Source organism: Eptatretus burgeri, chromosome 7 (assembly GCF_056783735.1).
Source record: "Eptatretus burgeri isolate ZD-2024b chromosome 7, Ebu_testis_v1, whole genome shotgun sequence".
Classification (NCBI taxonomy): Eukaryota; Metazoa; Chordata; class Myxini; order Myxiniformes; family Myxinidae; genus Eptatretus; species Eptatretus burgeri.
Window position 1 is genome coordinate 109,685,043 of NC_140967.1, and position 21,005 is coordinate 109,706,047.

The window sequence follows — 21,005 nt, forward strand, 5'->3', positions numbered from 1 at the left end:
CACCTTACACTACTTGGTTAAATAGCATTAAGAAAAGCATTGCACTAACACATTCTAAGATTATGTCACTCTATTGTTATAATAACCAAGCAAAATGATGTAAATGTAGCACCCCCAGCAACACTCTTCTGGATGCTTATGGATGAATTACATATTGTTACCTCCATATGTCATCATCAAGTGTTAGTGCATCGGCAGAAGAGAGTGACTTTTCCTTGACTCGTTTAACTTGACATTTTGAAGCATATATCGGGCAGCGCTTGTACAGGACTGCAGCAATAGCATGGGTTGTGGATTTGCCGCCAAGGGTCTCTTCATTTTCCTCAAAATTATCAATGGCAGCATCCACCATAACAAGGTCATTCACACTTTGAAGTCCACTAGGAATGTACATGTCTGTCCCTTTTTTGTCAAGTGCAACTGACGTAAGAAACCTCCATACTTCATCGTAGGACACAGAGTAGCCCAAGTCATGAAGATGATCAACCAGTTTCTTACTCCCAAACAAATAATGCACAGAGATTCCTAAACCAAGACCTATTGGTGTCCGTATTCGCCGACTCTGAGCAATGATATTTTGGCATACAGCAATGATCTTCAGCTCCCAAGTTTGAGAGTCACCATTGGCAAAGCAATATACAGAGTCAAATGCTTGTTTGCTCACACACCATGATGAAAAATCATACAGATAATCATGGCACAAATTTTTCAAACTCCTCTAGCTCCAGATCAAAACTAGATATGTAGTTGTCACTGTCAGTTATATTACTCATATGGCTTCTCAGGATTGCTGCTGCCATATGCAAGATCTGATATTCATCAAGCTGATCTTTTGCTGAATGTAAATCAGAAAACTCAATGTATTCATCAGTTTCCATGTGTGATGCTTGTTGGAATGCATCACCAATTGTCATGTTGTCTGAACAGACCAAGTCTGATTGTCCACGGCGTTGCACGAAGATTAGTCTGTTTCCATAATAATTTTTTAGCTTTGTCTTTAACTTCCAGGACGAATATTGTTGTGCATCAGTCACCCCTATGTCAACCAATGCTTGGACATACTTTTCTTTCAGGAGAGAGAGGCTTGTCACGGTCAATTTTTGGGATAGCACTGATTTCTCAAGCTCATTCTGAACAACGTGGAATTAAATGCTTTCTTGTGACAAGTCTGTTCTTTGTCAGATGTGGCTGCCTTCGAACATGCTGCTTCAGTGTTGCGATCACTGACATAATGTCCATAACAACTCCGATGATACTTTGCATCAAAGGCAAAGAGGTCTGAATGTGTAAGCATTCGAGTATGAATCTCTTCATCATTTCGTTTGGCGGATGCTTCCAGAACTCTCTGTCTGGTGGATTTGCCACTTCCAGTTGTAATTGGAGTCAATTTTTCTGATTTCTTGTCTCCTTTGCCACAAACAAAACATTGAGTATGGATATTGAAATTGGAGGAATGTGATCTACTGCTTTTCCGCAATGAGGGACTGCTTGTAGATGGACCTGTGGCATCCTTCAGACATGTAATTGTTAGAGGAACTTGTATATTTTGTGCGGCAAAGTTTGTGGAAGCTCACATGAATCTCGCTGGAGAGAATTTGGTCTTCTAAGGGTGAAAATAATTCATAGACATCATTTTTGCATTTCTTACATACATTCATGATAGTCCTAAAGCCATCTTGGGTTGGATTCTTGACAACAGTACCTCCTTTTGTCAGGGATTTGAAGCACATTATACATTGTTTAGTGTTCAAACGAGGTTTCTTATCGGGAGGTTCACCATCCATTATGCTTTTCTTGTACTGCATTCAATGATGAAAGTTTCTCTGCCCTACAAAAAACAAAGAAGGAATGGTAAAATAACAGGGACTTAAAACATGTTCCTCAGAATTGGATTTGACACATACACACTCTTATATTTTTTTAGGCAAAACAATACTGTCACAACCTAATTATGTACTGCCCTTTCAGATTTACTACAAAATGACACCTTATTTGTGCAAATCGGTTGAAAATTGCAGGTTTAACCGTCATTTTCGTGATTTCGCAACATTCGCCAAATTATTGGAGACGACTAACACAAATCATGACCAAAATACATGCTATCCCAAATATATTTTTTCACAACCATCCATTTTCTACTTCAGACATCCCAATAAACCAAAAAATTATGGTTGTGGTTTGTTCTACCTTGGGGAGGGGTTACCCTGCTTTTTTGGGCCCTTATAGGGAATGGCCACAGCACTATCACACGCAGAGACCTTCTGTGTGCTACCCTCATTTAGTTTAGCCCACGAGCCAACGCGGTTTACCAGGGTGTGGCCGATGCCATGCACTAGCAACTTCTTGGAGCCATAGATGAGAGTTGGGGCAGTGATGAGGACCAGTGCCAGTAGTTCATCCAAGGGATGTGGCTGACTGCTGAAACAAAGGTACTACCTCTAACCCTACACCCCTACACCCCATGCATAAGTAGCTACTACTACATACATGTTAAGTCATGCAAACATATGAAAATCATAAACAAATGTGCAAAATTAGAAAAAGTGTGTCAGGGGGCTTTAAAAACAGGAAAATCCACTCCTGCAGGCTTGAAAACATAGGAATCCACACTTAGATCATGCAAATCGGACAACTACATATACTTCTAAGCAAAAAGTCAACTTCGGAAGGCTAACTTGGTGGCCATCTTGAAAAATGGCCGCCATCTTGGATTTTCAAATGGCCAATTGGGTAGATTTGATCAGAAAGCCCTGCAGAACAGAAATGCCAAATTTGATGCTTGTATCATAATTTGCACGATTTTTCTACTATCAACTACACTATGTATGGCATGATATTTCAAAAATATTTTGGGCCCGATATGTTCTCGTGGATCAGGTATTACGTGGCGGAGGTATGCGCTCTACCGAGTGCCCTTCTAGTCTGTTGTTACAGCCTGAATTGAAAATGGATTAAATCTAAATTTTTCATCACTGACCTACCCAAAATACTCCGTAATGACAAAGTGAAAACATGTTTTTTGATATTTTTACATATTAATTAAAAACAGAATGGTGAAATGTCTTGCATCACCAGTTGTGTTGAAAAACAAGGTAGCAAGTTATAGTATTGGAGTTAGAGTTTAATCTGTGCAAATAGACCACAAGGGTTTGAGAGATTTCTGGTTACTTCGGATATAGCACAGTAATCTAGAAACTTCAAGCAGTTTGTCAAAGGGTTGACATTTGTCAATGTTCTTTCTCTGTGGGTATATAAATAGGAAAACAGAGTAACTAGAAGGGCACTTGGTTGAGCGCTACCTCCGCCACGTAATGCCTGATCCACGACAACATACCGGGTCCAATACATTTTTGAAATATCATGCTAAACAAAACTTTATCGTTTTTGGCCCTATCTCTCAATGGTGAAGAACCACTTCAAAAATTCTAGTAGTCGGATCTGGATCCGGATCTTCACAAAATTCTAATCAGCTTGTCCTTGTCACGCACCCAACTTGTCCATTAAATTTCATCCAGATCTGTCCGCAACTTTTGAAATATCCTGTACACAGGCAGACAGACAAACAGACAGAGAGGGTTGAAAACATAACCTCCTTCACCTTGGGTGGTGGAGATAGAGGGATAAGAAGAACAACTAGTAAAAAGTTCCTTTGTTGTGTACTGAGCATGCCACTTGCTGAGTCGAGTGTGCTACTTGTTTTACTTCAAAATAAACTTAAGGATGAAGTTCACCTGTCTCCCAATGTGGATCGAGTAAAGAACCTTGCGGGTTCGATCTTAAACCGGCAAAATCATATGGGGCGAGAGGCCTGTTGCGGCGTATACTCCTTCATCTCTCCTCTGTGGGACAAGGGTTTGGCACACGTTTCTGGAAGGCTGAGAGTCTTCTGTGGGTTAAATTGTTCTTAAGAAGAGGAGGTGAGGATGAGAACAGCATTCTCGTGAAGGTTGCTGTGAAGCCATCTTGACCTGAACCATGGTTGGTCCACGCCGTTGCGTTGAGATGAGCCGTGTCTTGAGCTGGTCGCCAACGGTGACGAGCTGTGCTGTGGTTTGTGGGATGGTTTACGGAAGGTGGAGCAAGTGATCAACACTTTTGAGAAATGAAGAAACAGCAGTACGTATGCTGTTATGAGTGTTTGGTGAAGTTGTGATTACAGCCCAATAATGGAAGTATCTGCTGATTTGAGGATGGAGAAGTAGATTCAATATTGTAAGAAATTTACAGCCAAAGGGAAAGGAACAGCAGTAGTTGCTCGTTGAATATCAGGCTCTGGAGAGGGAGCAAAGTCTCTTCGAAATGAATATCGAAAAAAACGATTAAAGAGGGATAATGAAAAGCTTGAGGCTGAAAATAAAAATGCTTTTAGCTGAAGAGAAGGCTAAAACGCTCAAAGTCAGGAGGGGGGGGGGGATAAAAACCTCGAGGCCAAAATGGAAACAAAAAGGCTTGATGCTGAAAGAGAGGACAACAGGCGAGAGGCTGAAAGAGTGGATAACAGGGTCTATGCTGAAAGGGTGGATAACAGGCGTGAGGCTGAAAGAGTGGATAACATTTGCGAGGCTGAAAGAGTGGACAACAGGCGCGAGGCTGAAAGGGTGGATAACAGGTGTGAGGCTGAAAGGGTGGATAACAGGTGTGAGGCTGAAAGGGTGGATAACAGGTGTGAGGCTGAAAGGGAGGATATCATTTTCGAGGGTGAAAGAGTGGATAACAGGCGCGAGGCTGAAAGGGTGGATAAGAGGTGTGAGGCTGAAAGGGTGGATAAGAGGTGTGAGGCTGAAAGGGTGGATAACAGGAAAGAGGATGAAAGGGAGGATAACATTTGCGAGGCTGAAAGAGTGGATAACAGGCGCGAGGCTGAAAGGGTGGATAAGAGGTGTGAGGCTGAAAGGGTGGATAACAGGCAAGAGGATGAAAGGGAGGATAACATTTGCGAAGCTGAAAGAGTGGATAACAGGCGTGAGGCTGAAAGGGTGAATACTAGATGCGAGGCTGAAAGAGTGGCTAACAGGGTCTATGCTGAAAGGGTGGATAACAGGCGCGAGGCTAAATGAGTGGATAACAGGCGCGAGGCTGAAAGGGTGGATAACAGGCGTGAGGCTGAAAGAGTGGCTAACAGGGTCTATGCTGAAAGGGTGGATAACAGGTATGAGGCTGAAAGAGTGGATAACAGGCGCGGGCTGAAAGGGTGGATTACATGGTCTGTACTGAAAGGGTGGACAACAGGCACGAGGCTAAAATGCTGGACAACAGATGCGAAGCTGGAAGGGTGGACAACAGGCGCAAAGCTGAGGGAGTGGATTACATGGTCTGTGCTGAAAGGGTGGACAACAGGCACAAGGCTGAAAAAGTGGACAACAGGTGCGAGGCTGAAAGGGTGGACAACAGGCGCAAAGCTGAAAGGGTGGACAAGAGGGTTGATGCTGAAAGAGTGGATAACAGGCGCGAGGCTGAAAGAGTGGAGAACAGGCACAAGGCTGAAAGGGTGGACAACAGGCGCAAAGCTTATAGGGTGGACAACAGGGTTGATGCTGAAACAGTTTGTAATAGGAGCGAGGCCGAAAGGTTGGACAACAGGTGCGAGGTTGGAAGGGTGGACAACAGGCGTGAAGCTGAAAGAGTGGATAACATGGTCTATGGTGAAATGGTGGACAACAGGCTCAAGGCTGAAATGGTGGACAACAGGTACGAGGCTGGAAGGGCGGATAACAGGTGTGAGGCTGAAAGGATGGATAATAGGGTCGGTGCTGAAGAGTGGGAAAAGGCATGAGACTGAAAGGGTGGACAACAGGTGTGAGGCTGAAAGGGTGGACAACAGGCACGAGGCTGAAAGGGTGGACAACAGGTGCGAGGCTGGAAGGGTGGACAACAGGCATGAGGCTGAAATGCTGCACAACAGGTGCGAGGCTGGAAGGGTAGACAACAGGCATGAAGCTGAAAGAGTGGATAACATGGTCTATTCTGAAATGGTGGACAACAGGTGCGAGGCTGGAAGGGTAGACAACAGGCGTGAAGCTGAAAGAGTGAATTGCATGGTCTGTCCTAAAGGGTGGACAACAGGCACGAGGCTGAAAAAGTGGACAACAGGTGCGAGGCTGAAAGGGTGGGCAATAGGCGCAAAGCTGAAAGGGTGGACAAGAGGGATGATGTTGAAAGAGTGGACAACAGGCATGAGGCTGAAAGAGTGGACAACAGGCACAAGGCTAAAAGGGTGGACAACAGGTGCAAAGCTAAAACAGTGGACAACAGGGTTGATGCTGAAAGAGTGGACAACAGGTGCGAGGTTGGAAGGGTGGACAACAGGCGTGAAGCTGAAAGAGTGGATAACATGGTCTATCGTGAAATGGTGGACAATGGGCACGAGGCTGGAAGGGCGGATAACAGGTGTGAGGCTGAAAGAGTGGATAATTGGGTCGATGCTGAAGAGTGGAAAAGGTGTGAGACTGAAAGAATGGACAAAATTTGCGAGGCTGGAAGGGTGGACAACAGGTGTGAGGCTGAAAGGGTGGATAACAGGCAAGAGGCTGAAAGGGTGGATAACATTTGCGAGGCTGAAAGAGTGGACAACAGGTGCGAGGCTGAAAGGGTGGACAACAGGGATGATGTTGAAAGAGTGGACAACAGGCATGAGTCTGAAAGACTGGACAACAGGCACAAGGCTGAAAGGGTGGACAACAGGGTTGATGCTGAAAGAGTTGGTAACAGGAACGAGGCTGGAAGGGTGGACAACAGGTGTGAGGTTGGAAGGGTGTACAACAGACATGAAGCTGAAAGAGTGGATAACATGGTCTATTCTGAAATGGTGGACAACAGGCTCAAGGCTGATATGGTGGACAACAGGCACGAGGCTGGAAGGATGGATCATGGGTGTGAAGCTGAAAGAGTGGACAACAGGGGTGAGGCTGAAAGAGTGGATAACAGGGTCTATGCTGAAGAGTAGGAAAAGGCGCAAGACTGAAAGAGTGGACAACAAGGTCGATGTTGAAAGTGTGGACAACAGGCGTGAGGCTGAAAGGGTGGACAACAGGTGTGAAGCTGAAAGAGTGGATAACATGGTCTATGCTGAAATGGTGGACAGCAGGCTCGAGGCTGAAATGGTGGACAACAGGCTCGAGGCTGAAATTGTAGACAACAAGCTCGAGGCTCAAATGGTGGACAACAGGTGTTAGGCCGGAAGGGTGGACAACAGGCATGTAGCTGAAAAAGTTGATAACATGGTCTATGCTGAAAGGGTGGACAACAGGCTTGAGGCTGAAAGGGTGGAAAAAAGGCAGGTAGCTGAAAGAGTGGACAACAGATGCGAAGCTGAAAGGGTGGACAACAGGTTCGAGGCTCAAAGGGTGGACAACATGCACGAAGCTGATAGGGTGGATAACAGCATCGATGCTGAAAGAGTGGACAACAGGCATGGGGCTGAAAGCGTGGACAGCAGGCATTAGGCTAAAAGGGTGGACAACATTTGTGAGTCTGAAAGGGTGGACAACAGGCATGAGGATGAATGAGTGGACAACAGATGCGAAGCTGAAAGGGTGGACAACAGGTGCGAGGCTGTAAGGGTGCATTACGTGGTCTGTGTAGAAAGGGTGGACAACAGGCACGAGGCTGAAAAAGTGGACAACAGGTGCAAGGCTGAAAAAGTGGACAACAGGTGCGAGGCTGAAAGGGTGGACAACAGGCACGAAGCTGAAAGGGTGGACAACAGGATTAATGCTGAAAGAGTGGACAACAGGCATGGGGCTGAAAGGGTGGACAACAGGTGCGAGGCTGAAAGCGTGGACAATATGTGCAAAGCTGAAAGGGTGGACAAGAGGGATGACGCTGAAAGAGTGGACAACAGGCATGAGGCTAAAAGAGTGGACAACAGGCACAAGGCTGAAAGATTGGACAACAGGCGCAAAGCTAAAACGGTGGACAACAGGGTGATGCTGAAAGAGTGGGTAACAGGAGCGAGGCTGGAAGGGTGGACAACAGGTGCGAGGTTGGAAGGGTGGACAACAGGCATGAAGCTGAAAGAGTGGATAACATGGTCTATTCTGTAATGGTGGACAACAGGCTCAAGGCTGATATGGTGGACAACAGGCACGAGGCTGGAAGGATGGATAACAGGTGTGAGGCTGAAATAGTGGATAATAGGGTCTATTCTGAAGAGTAGGAAAAGGCATGAGACTGAAAGAGTGGATAACATGGTCTATTCTGAAATGGTGGACAACAGGCTCAAGACTGATATGGTGGACAACAGGCACGAGGCTGGAAGGATGGATAACAGGTGCAAGGCTGGAAGGGTAGACAACAGGCACGAAGCTGAAAGAGTGGATTACATGGTCTGTGTGGAAAGGTTGGACAACAGGCAAGTGTCTGAAAAAGTGGACAACAGGTACGAGGCGAAAGAGGGTGGACAACAGGTGCATAGCTGAAAGAGTGGATTACATGGTCTATGCTGAAAGGGTGGACAACCTTTGCTAGGCTGAAAGGGTGGACAACAGGCACGAAGCTGAAAGGGTGGACAACAGGCATGAGGCTGAAAAGGTGGATAAAAGGCGTGAAACTGAAAGAGTGGACAACAGGCGCGAGACTGAAAGAGTTGACAACATTTGCGAGTCTGAAAGGGTGCACAACAGGCGTGAGGATGAAAGAGTGGACAACATATGCGATGCTGAAAGGGTGGACAACAGGTGTGAGGCTGGAAGGGTGGACAACAAGCACGAAGCTGAAAGAGTGGATTACATGGTCTATGCAGAAAGGGTGGATGACAGGCACGAAGCTGAAAAAGTGGATTACATGGTCTTTGCAGAAAGGGTGGACAACAAGTGCGAGGCTGGAAGGGTGAACAGCAGGCACGAAGCTGAAAGAGTGGATTACATGGTCTGTGAAGAAAGGGTGGACAACAGGCACGAGGCTGAAAAAGTGGACAACAGGTGCGAGGCTGAAAGGGTGGACAACAGGCACGAAGCTGAAAGGGTGGACAACAGGATCGATGCTGAAAGAGTGGACAACAGGCATGGGGCTGAAAGGTTGGACAACAGACACGAGGCTAAAAGGGTGGACAACAGGTGCGAGTCTGGAAGGGTCGATAACATGGTCTATGCTGAAATGGTGGACAACAGGCACGTGGTGGGAAGGGTGGATGGCAGGCATGAGGCTGAAAGAGTGGACAACAGACGTGAGGCTGAAAGAGTGGACAACAGGCGTGAGGCTGAAAGACTAGATAACAGGGTATATGCTGAAAGAGTGGACAACAGGTGTGAGGCCTAAAGAGTGGACAGCAGGTGTGCAGCTGAAAGAGTGGACACAGGATCTATGCTGAAAGGGTGGACAACAGGTGCGAGGCTGAAAGAGTGGACAACAGGCTCGAAGCTGAAAGAGGGGACAACAGGCGTGAGGCTGAAAGAGTGGACAACTGGTGTGAGGCTGAAAGAGCAGTCAACAAGCTCGAGGCTGAAAGAGTGGACAACAGGCACAAAGCTGAATGAGTGGACAACTGGCATGAGGCTGAAAGGGTGGATAACAGGTGTGAGGCTGAAAGAGTGGATGACAGTGTCTACGCTGAAAGAATGGACAACAGGCACGAGGGTGAAAGAGTGGAAACAGGCGTGAGGCTGAAAGAGTGGACAAAAGGCTCGAGGCTGAAAGGGTGGGCAACATTTGCGTGGCTGAAAGAGTGGACAACAGGAGCGAGGCTGAAAGAGTGGACAACAGCATCGAGTCTGAAAGAGTGGGCAACATTTGCGAGGCTGAAAGAGTGGACAACAGGAGCGAGGCTGAAAGAGTGGACAACATGTGCGAGGCTCGAAGGGTGGACAACAGGCATGAAGCTAAAAGAGTGGATAGAATCATCTCTGCTGAAAGGGTGGACAACAGGCTCGAGGCTGACAAGTGGATAACAGGCTTGAGGCTGACATTTGGACAACAGGCATGAGGCTGAAACAGTGGACAACAGGCACGAGGTTGAAAGGTTGGACAACAGGCTCGTGGCTGGAAGGGTGGACAACAGGCTCGAGGCTGGAATGGTGGACATCAGGCTCGAGGCTGGAAGGGTGGACATCAGGCTCGAGGTTGGAAGGGTGGACAACAGGAGTGAGGCTGAAAGAGTGGACAACAGGCTTGAGGCTGACAAGTGGACAACAGGCGTGAGGCTGAAACACTGAACAACAGGCGTGAGGCTGAAAGGTTGGACAACAGGCTCAAAGCTGGAAGGGTGGACAACTGGCTTGAAGCTGGAAGGGTGTACAACAGGCTCGAGGCTGGAAGGGTGGATAAAAGACTCGAGGCTGAAAGTGTTAGGGATAGGCAGGGAAGGATGGGCTACCTCACGCAGTGCTTTTTAACTGGGGAAAGCACTCAATGTGTGTTGTACGCTGTCAGATGTGGCAGCTGTTGATTACCCCCAGTTAAAAAAAGCACTTTTGAAGTGGGAAGATTTTACTGAGGATGGATATAGGATCACATTCAGGAGTTTCGTGCAGTTATAGAAAAGCCATGAGCAATTTATAATCAGGTTAAGAAATTTGTTGCAGAGGTGGGTTGAACTGTCAAAGACTGACCAGACTTTTTGTGACATGTGTGACTTATTTGTGGAGGAACAATTTATTGAACCATGCCCAAAATATTGTTGTGTTCAATTTGTATGTGGACACTTGAGAGTCTTTTTCATGTTCGCCAAGGTTGTAGATCATTTCCTGATTGCTCATCACAGACATCTCTCAACCATTGTTCAATATAGCATTACTAGGACTCGGGGAAAGTAGAATAAGCTTGTTGTGCTGAAAAACGATGAGAAGACAGTGGATTGTTGGAAGATGGACTTTTGCTTGTATAATATATTCGTCGAATCGTTGACTGGAAGGACCTATTTAAAGGCAAGGTAGACTTTGAGATGCAGTTTTATCAAAGCAATCGGATGAGCAATGTAGCAAGGGAGTGAATGTCTGGAGGTGCTTGACTGGGTATGCAAAACGCTGCTGGAGTGTTGCAGAAATATCTGTTGGGAGAAGTGGTGAAGGATGATTTTTGTATCTCCAAAGGTTGTGAAGTGAATTCCTGTAGCCTGGTGAAAACTGGAAGTCCCCAAGATACAGGTACCTCATGCTGAATTTGAATCACATATTAGAGATGACCAATGACCATCTATTGCTCGCATGCAGCAAAAATCTGCTTTTAAGCAGTGCATGCATCCAACCTCTTGCCATAAGTCAGATACCAATCATAAAAGGGAAGGTCAGGTGCTCTTGAAGGCCTCAGGTTGCTGCAGAATTGTGATGAAGGAGTTACTGAAGGAGGGCCAGTAAAATCAGGAAGTTCAGTTATATAGTGTTGTTGATGATTGACAACAAAGTAGAGAAGGTACAAGTGGTAAAGACTAAGGTACTTCAGGTAGTGGACAAAAAATGGAAATGCCATTGTAAAGTGTTGGGCCACCACGTGCAGCCAATGTGTCCAATATGCGCTGTGGAATAGAGTCCACTTGCGCGTGGAATTGTTCCGTTGAAGAACCTTATGACACGGTCTGCGGCCGAGGCTCTCGTAAATGAGTATAGTTGCCTGGGAATCCGGGATGAGACCTTGAGTGACATGAGTACCCAATTTGTGTCAGAGTGCATATTTGAGGTATCCTGGCTGTTGGATATACATCAACTCGTGACCATACCTCGCTGCCCTCTGGACAACAGGTTTGTCGGGAAGTTTAATGGGACCCTCAAAGTTGTATTGAGAAAATTTCGTTTGGAGCAACCAATGCAGTGGCGTTGGATGCATCAGTGCATAACATTTCACTTTTGAGAGGTTCTGCAGGAGTTGATGGGGCTTTTACCCTTAGCTTTAATGTATTCAATGTTGGTACATGGTTCCATGCACATCCGACGAGGAGTTATTAACAAAGCAGGCAGATACACCGGAGGTAAGAGATCATCAAAGGTACACTGGAGACAATTAAAGTGTGTGATTGGGACAGGCAGTGTGAGCTTTTGGGGGTCACCAAATGGAATGCAGTTTGTTCGGCCTTCATGATGACAATGTGGAGATCAAGAATGCACTACAGCCCACAACAAATGAGTTGAGGTCATTTTTGGATCTGAATGGATGCTAACAAGACTACATCCCTAATATGCGACTTTCAAAATGATGGATGAATGCTAACGAGGCCTTTTGCACATGCGCTGTGTCTGAGTTTACAGTGACTCGGTTATGCTCGACAGGCACTTTTAGCTTGCAGTTGTGAGCAAAAGAATTTATGATTTCTTTGTATCTCTTATTAAAATCTAATTAAAACAGTTTTTTTCACATAGTTTTCAAAATTTAAACAAAAGAGCAGCAATTTCAAGATGGTTAACCATAATTGTTCTCTTCCCGAATGTAAATTGGACTTTCGGACATGTAAGAAAATCTGTGGATGAGAGTTGCTGGGATACCCATAATTTCCTGTTAGTACATGCGAGTGGTAGTAGTGGATATATACCAGAGTTGGTGTCAAAGCCACCCAATACTCGCCAGTTTATACATTTATCGTTTTTAAAAGATTAGTGTAATAATATTTTTTATAAAGCATTGCAGTGAAGTCTGATCCAAATAATTTTAAAGCAATATATGTATTTGTATATTGTAATCAATAAACTAGTACACATATTAAATGAATGGTAAGTGTCTAGTATAAACAGGCGAGCATTGGGTGGCTTTGACACCATCTTAGGTTGAAATTTTTAAAACATTTAAAATCATTTGTTAATTTCAACTTCACTACACCAATAGTACACCCAAAAGGAACCTCCATGCCAAATATGAGCATCCTAGTATACATTTTAAATGAATGGCAAGCTTCTAAAAAATAACTTGCACCAAAAACTTTAACGTTGATGTGCTACAAAAAAGTTGAGTTCAAAGCAGGTCAAAAATTTAAAACATTTGAAATTATTTTTTTATTTCAACTTCACTACACCAATAGCATACCTCAAAGGAGCCTCCATGCCAAATATCAGCATCCTAGTACACATATTAAATGAATGGCAAGCTTCTAAATAACTTGCACCAAAAACTTTAACATATTCACGCTCACGCTCACGCCGGGGGTATCACTACAGCTCTCTATTCTTCGAACAGGCGAGCTAAAAAAAACACACACACACATGGACAGACTCTTCTCCTTTTTACCAAGAGATGCAAAAATCTCATAATTTCTCTTGTGGCCCTGGAACCAAACAATATATATATATATATATATATATATATATATATATATATATATATATATATATATATATATATATATATATATATATATATATATATGTATATATATATATATGTATATATATATATATATATATATATATATATATATATATATATATATATATATATATATATATATATGTATATATATATATATATATATATATATATATATATATATATATATATATATATATATATATATATATATATATGTATATATATATATATATATATATATATATATATATATATATATATATATATATATATATATATATATATATATATATATATGTATATATATATATATATGTATATATATATATATATATATATATATATATATATATATATATATATATATATATGTATGTATACATATATTATGGTGTTTTCAGCTTGCCCTCCCCTCCACCTCCACTCAAACATGATTAATGATAAGTATCATGATTTTTAAAATAACCCCGTTCATTGACAAGCCCCAGCTATATCCTTCCCATCTGTGTTGAGAAGCAACCAAACCAGATACGGTGTCTCCCTCTGCGGTCTGCCTGAACGTTGGGAATCCATCAATCCATCGTCTTTCCAATTTCAGACGTCCATTAAATATATCACAAAGCCTGTCATGTCCACACAAGGTAATCCCGCAAGGTCGAAAGACCACACGCTGACAGGGATGATTGTGGAGATCAGTTAGAATACGCCCGTCCACAGGCTTTGCACGGGCCTGCATTTCTTTTTTTCATTATGGGCTGCAAGATATCACCTTTTTGGGTGATCAGGAAGTTCTCCACGTCTTTTGTTGTGCAGAGGCACACCCCTACATTACGGGTAAGTTTCCAAGTATTTTCCGCTTAAAAAATTTTTTTCGAAGCTTTGTGGACCATTTTAGGTAACAATCCTGATCTGCCATGCATGATATATGTTCCCTCTCCCGATGACCATTGCTGCTCGGAGTTTCTGTGCATGTGTGCCGAACATTTTGGGGTGGATTACGACATGTTGAAAGTGTCACGTAATATGCGGCCATCGCTGTACCACTTACGAATTTGATGAAGTATCAACCCTGTAAGGTGGTATAATTGGGGAGTAGTGGAGGTTGTTTAAGAGAAGGCCTACATAACCCTCAAGCAACTCCTCTAACAAGACCATTTTGAGGTTACTGAACCAAAGTAAAACATTGTTCCCAGGCCCTTTCTGATATTGTTATTGGGGCTGTTTTTGTTATTTTGTTTTTGCAGTGACATTAGGGCAGACTCTTCCCTGTCAGTTCTGCATGTATGAAACTGATGAATCGAGATTAAAAAACACCGTCTCAACCATGGCGAATGAATGACGTGTTATGATGTGGCATCAAGAGATTTAAACTGTGTCTCTATGGGATTGTATCTGTTTTGCATATTGACCATCAATGATTGCCATACAAGGATCAGGAAATTTTTCTCAATAATGCCTCTATTTGGCTCTTTTTTTAGGTTAGCATGTAGTGGAGGCTCTGATAGTATCTGACGAGTCTTAACAAGGTTGAGGCCGCGCAGCCTAATTCACATTCAGTCCACTCTAACTCACCGACGTTACCTTCTACTTCCTATCGAGTTGCAAATTCCTCAAAGGAATCATCACCGCTGCCACCATGTAACAATATGAAAGCAAGAGTTGGTTTAAGATTCTGCTTTATTACCAAGATAGCTCAAGACTCAGACACACAAGCTGAGTGTTGTTCTTGCACACCACCAAGCCACAAGAGAGTTTTATGTGTAGAGGGAAAGACAACAACAGGACCTCTTTCAAACTTTCATTTTCCTTTTGTCCTCGACATGCCATATGTTGCTTTAGCCGTCTTGCTCGCAACTGGTTCTCCTGAACGGGCTCTTTACAAAATAGCCTTGCCATCGGACCATCCCACAGCCCACCACAACATCCCACCTCACTTACCTGGTCCTTTGTTCATATGAATGATCAACCATGGTGCCGTAGAAATCTAGTTCAATTGTAAGATTCGTACCATTTTTGTTCATCTCATCTTCTTGTCTTATTTATTGCCTGAAGACATGTTTGATTGTCTACATCGTTATATCTTCAAATAAACAGTGCTGTCCAAATGCACTCCTTATGACCAACAGGTAGCTGGCGTATACACGTGGCCCAGTGGGAACTCTTACGCTGGCCACTGGGCACAAGGCAAACGGCACGGCCTGGGCGTCGAGTCGAAGGGCCGTTGGGAGTACCGAGGCGAGTGGACACATGGTGTGAAAGGCCGTTATGGTTCACGAAGTAGCCCGGCCAGTGGAGCAAAGTATGAAGGCACATGGAGTGCCGGCGTACAGGATGGTTATGGCACCGAGACCTATGGGGATGCAGGTAAGGCGAGTTGAATCAACATATGCTTGTGACTTAAGGCTTCTTTCAATGGAATAGATGAAAATTACCTTAAATGGTGGTTGATCCACCTTGGCAAAAAAACTGATGTTTTGAACCTTCCGTGAGCTGAGGTTTTTTGGGGGGTTTTTTGTATACACAGTCGAGGCTCGTATGAGAGCTAAAACACAATGTACAACAAGGGGAGCAGGAGATAAGAGAGGTGGGAGAGGGAAGGACAAACCAGTGGGGAACAGAGAAATTAGGAGATCTGTGGACGGGAGAGAGATGGGGTGAGGTACACAGGGTAAACAAGATGGACACGACAGGGATTTTCAGGCTCTTACACTACAGGGAATTTCAGGAAGGAAAGCAGGGAAGTTGAAGGAGGTGGGTTTAGGGTGGATTAATGGGGGTAGAAAAGATCAAAGTTTTGGATGGTGGAAGATAAGAGATGGTGGTGAACAGCTGTTTTAAAGACCTCGAGAGAAGAATGGGAGTTTTTTTCCAAAGGTGGGAAAAAGAGGAATGAAAGAGTGAAGGTGAGCAGTGATTCTTGATATTGGTATTTTTACCACAAGGGGGTTGCTGGCAGACCGTGAGCACCCTGAAAAAATATGGGGGGGGGACGTATCTCAAACATAGCAGGGTGGGGGGGGCGAGAGTGGAGAGGAGGAAGTGGAAGACAGAAAGATCACTGACCTGCCTGTGGTGAGAGAGTGAGAGACCCAAAGATTCAGCCTCATCGCAAGAGATAGCAATGATCCTACATGCCTTGGTTTCCATTGCGTGAAGCCGAGAAAGGTGAAAGGCAGGAGTAGCAGCCCAGAGGAGAGACATTACTCCATCAGGCTGCAGAAGAAAGCTTTGTATGTGGTCAGGAACTCAGGTGTGCAAAGGAAGGACTTTGCATGATGGAGGATGCCCAGTCTGCAACTGGCTTTGGAGGCCAGCTTGGAAATGTGGCTTTCCAAGGAAAGAACATGGCAGATAGACAGACCCAGAAGCTTGAATGAAAGGACTTCTTAAAGAGGATTGCTGAAAAAGTAGATGGGAGTGGTGGAGGGGGGGGGGTGGTTCCAGATGGTCCTTTCACAGAAACATTGTGACAGTGTGAGATTTGTCAGGACTTAAAGACATTTTCCACGTGTTGGACGAGCTTTTGATTTTATCCAGATTTGTAGAGAGCGAAGAGGCTGCTGCGAGCTTATCTGAGGGATGAGAGATGGTACGGCAGAGGATAGAGTCATCAGCAAAGCGATAAAGAGGATTTTCCAGAGTCAGACAGATCATTGATGAAAACCAGAAAAAGAACAGGACCCAGAACCCTGCCTTGAACTCCAGCCTGGACATGAAGAAGGGATGAGAGAACTCCATTTATTGCCACACATTGGATGCAACTGGAGAGGAAGTCTGCGAGCTATGAGTGGAAATTGCCTTGGATACACAGGAAGAGAGTTTGGTGAGCAGGGCAGGGTGCCAAACCGTATCAAAAGCACATGAAATGTCAAGGGATATGGCTCTATTTTCATGCCTGGCATGAAGGATCTCCATCCATTGTTGGGAGAGCAGGAAGAAGCAGCATATCCCGGGTAGAGTTACCTGGTCTGAAACCAAATTGATAATATAATCAGAAATTAAACCATTGGAGAAGAGGAAGGATTTGATGTCTTCAGCGATGATGGATTCCATAACCTTGCTGATGATTGAGAGAAGGCTGATTGGTCTGTTGTTGCAGGGATCTGTTTTTGCACCTTTTTATTCAGAGCAGTAATGTTTGCTGATTTCCAAGCAGATGGCAGATGACCTTGAGCAAATGAGAGGGTGAATAGAACAGAGAGAGGATGAGAAAGAGCAGCAGAGCAGGTTTTTAGGACACGTGGGCTGATGCCGTCTGGACCGGTTGCAGAATCTGAGTCGAGGTTTGACAGCAAGCTCTCCACCTTGTCGGGAGAAAAGGACACAGATTCCAGGGACAATTGGATGCAATTGGGTAAGGTGGGTACAGAAAGCGATGGGTTTCGGAAAGAAGATTAGAAGCAAATACTGAGGTTCGACAATCAGCCTTTTCATGTGCGGTATCAGCTGTTCAGCCTTTTGAGGTAGGGGAGGGATGGAAGCGGAACATATACCAGAAACAGATTTGATTATATGCCACCAGGATTCGGAGGAGGGAGAGAGGTTTGATAGTTCAGACTTGAGCTGAGAATGATGTTGTTTTCTGGCTCTCCGAACGGTAGATAAACACTTGTTCCGAGCTTTATTGAAGGAACTGAGATTACCCTCAGTGGGATTTGCCTTCCATGAGGTGAAGGCAAGTTGTTTCAGGACAACTGCACCAATGAGACAACTGTCCCAATTTCAGTCCCAATGAGTAGGACAACTGAAGACGAGATGGGATAAATCTGTGCATGAAAGAGAGCAAGTTTCTTTGTTAGAATTCCCAAGATGAGTTGATGTGGGAGACCAGTCTAGAAGTTTGATGGCTGCTTGAAGTCCCTCCCTACCAGTTGGCCTGAGTGAAATGCCAGACGATGGCACTGAGGTGGTTCTCTGATAACAGCCAGAGAGATGTCCACTTTGACAAGTATGTGGTCAGATGAACCGATTGGAGCAGAGAAAGAACAGCAGATATTGTCAGGGAAATTTGTCAAAATCAGATCCAGAAGAGATAGAGTACCATTTGTTGAGATCCGGGTCAGGAAATTGACAGATTGTGTGAGTCCCAATGAGTCGCAGAAGTCTTTTGCTGAAGTACCATGACAGGTGAGAGAGGTACCCACACCCAGCCAACTGGCATGATGACAATTGAAGTCACCATAGGTTAGGGTTAGTTTGAACCTCTGCCCCCATTTTGCTCTGCTGAAGGGTAAGGTCCGATACGTCGGTGTTTCCTTTTATTCAAGGTGGATCAACCATCATTTAAGTCAATTTTCCATCGATTCTTAATTCCATCGATCCATCGACCTGTGGTCCACACAAAATGAGAGCCATTAATCAACAGAAACTGGAAAAGACCACGATTGGATTGAGAGTAGGAAGAAGAATCATTAATGAATTTCCAAATTGGAAGCACAAGCAATCCAACAGTTCTGGGGTCAGGTGGATGCTCAGCCACAGAGGTTGCATAGGTGAATGGGGATGCCTGTAATATCACTAGTTCGAGATGATGGAATTGTTTGGTACTTATAAAATGGGTTATGCCATCATTGCATTTATTGAGAAACTGATAACATGTAATTTATACTCCAATTAACTGACACTTTCTGGTCACAGGAACGTACCAAGGCCAATGGGTAGGTGGAATGAGACAAGGATATGGTGTGCGGCAGAGTATACCTTATGGACTGGCCGCAGTGGTCTATTCTCCGATGGGTACGTCTCTCTCCTCGCTACGCAGTGAGCATGCCAACGGCAGCATACCCACTTCACCCACTGGGGAAGCTGCCTCTGAGAACACCTTCAAAGATCCAGCTCTGACCCAAGCTGCCACACCGTCTGCACCTCTCGCTGTCCACTGCGGCTTTGCCCTCACTCTACGAGCAGACAGCAAAGCCTCTACGGGACTGAGCTCAGGCAGCTCCCGCTCTCTGTCAGGTTCTCGACGCTCATTACTCGATGCACTACACTTCCGCCGCTCGACGTCACGAACATCCCTGGCCCGCAGTGAAACCCCCATGAGTATGGAGAGTGAGTCGAGCTCAATGGCCAGTGAGGGAGCGATGTCTTTACCAGCAGGCGGTCATGGTTCAAATGCCACTGAGGAGCCAGTGGACGCAACAGCCACAGAGGTAACAGAGGAGAATATTGCTGACATTTGATCGTCCACATAATGTTCTGTGTGTTTCTAAGGAAGAACGTAATATCAGAATCAGATCAGGTCTGGTATCCCAAGGAATAATCACGATATGTTGTTAATAACGAATAAACTCTACATATATCGAAATAAATATTCAACACCTGTCCCAGAAGAGAGCAGGGAAGACGTACCATCCTCTGCATGCTACCTGGTGAAAAGGAAAGTTAAGCTGGCTGTTCGGTTTCCTTGCACACCTTACATATATTGATGCAATTGCAACAGATTAGGTTACAGTGTGCCAGTACTCTTTCAAGATTCGAAATTCTCAAATTGCAGTCACACAGGTAAAATGGTAACCAAAGAGACATCACATTTAGAACTGGTTGGAAAGGAAGAAACTTGTAAAATGCATTAAAAACAAAAAACATTGTGCAGATTGTTTTATGATTGTGCACTCTCTCTCTCTCTCTCTCTCTCTCTCTCTCTCTCTCTCTCTCTCTTTCTCTCTCTCTCTCTCTCTCTCTCTCTCTCTCTCTCTCTCTCTCTCTCTCTCTCTCTCTCTATCTCTATCTCTCTCTCTCTCTCTATCTATATCTATATCTATATCTATATCTATATCTATATCTATATCTATATCTATATCTATATCTATATCTATATCTCTATATCTCTATATCTCTATATCTCTATATCTCTATATCTCTATATCTCTCTATATCTCTCTATATCTCTCTATATCTCTCTATATCTCTCTATATCTCTCTATATCTCTCTATATCTCTCTATCTCTCTGTTGCTTTCCCCATGTTCATAATAAAGGTTTACTTGGGCGAGTGGCGGTCCGACCGACGCACAGGCCTCGGCATGGCCGAGCGCTCTGACGGCTTCAAGTATGAGGGTAACTGGCTTGGCAACCATCGGCATGGCTATGGGCGAACCACATTGCCTGGCAACAAGATAGAAGAGGGCAAGTATCGACACAACTTGCTGGTGTCTGGGTCACGGCGCCAGAGACTGATCCCGATGAGGGCGCGCAAGGTGCGTGAGAAGGTGGCACGTGCAGTGGAGGCAGCACAGAGAGCTGCAGTAATCGCACGACAGAAAGCTGAAATCTCTGCAAGCAGGTGCATATGACATCATAATCCAGCCAGTGCAAATGTATGCCTCATCACATATTAGATCATCATCAGTTTATCATTCAAAGCTTTCATCTCTTATTCCTCCTGTATGCTTTTCTTCTGTTGTAACACATTCCGGGGTCATATATATATATATATATATATATATATATATATATATATATATATATATATATATATATATATATATATATATATATATATATATGTATAAATATATATATATATATATATATATATATATATATATATATATATATATATATATCACTGAACTCTCGCACACCCCAACACCACTCATGCATCCATTCACGTCACTCAGTCTTAATCACCCACATGTATTTTGTTTAAATTGATTGACTATTTAACCATTTTGATGTTTTGGTTGAATATTTTGATGAGTAGGTTGATGTTTAGTGAGTCGTTTGATATTTGGTGAGAAGTTTGATGTTTAGTGAGTAGGTTGATATTCTGTGAGTAGG

The 21,005-nt window shown here is 44.1% G+C and overlaps 1 protein-coding gene across 1 annotated transcript in view; it reads left to right on the forward strand.

Annotated features, from left to right (window-relative positions):
- LOC147024084 (junctophilin-2-like) overlaps positions 1-20,538 on the forward strand; it is a 39,268-nt gene extending 18,730 nt beyond the window's left edge. Inside the window, exons 2-4 of the mRNA XM_085890275.1 lie at positions 15,351-15,588; positions 18,862-19,376; positions 20,204-20,538. Of these exons, the coding sequence (XP_085746401.1) occupies positions 15,351-15,588; positions 18,862-19,376; positions 20,204-20,518 (1,068 nt within the window). The 3' untranslated portion in view covers positions 20,519-20,538. The remainder of the gene's footprint in view (positions 1-15,350; positions 15,589-18,861; positions 19,377-20,203) is intronic.
- Positions 20,539-21,005: the final 467 nt, after the last annotated feature.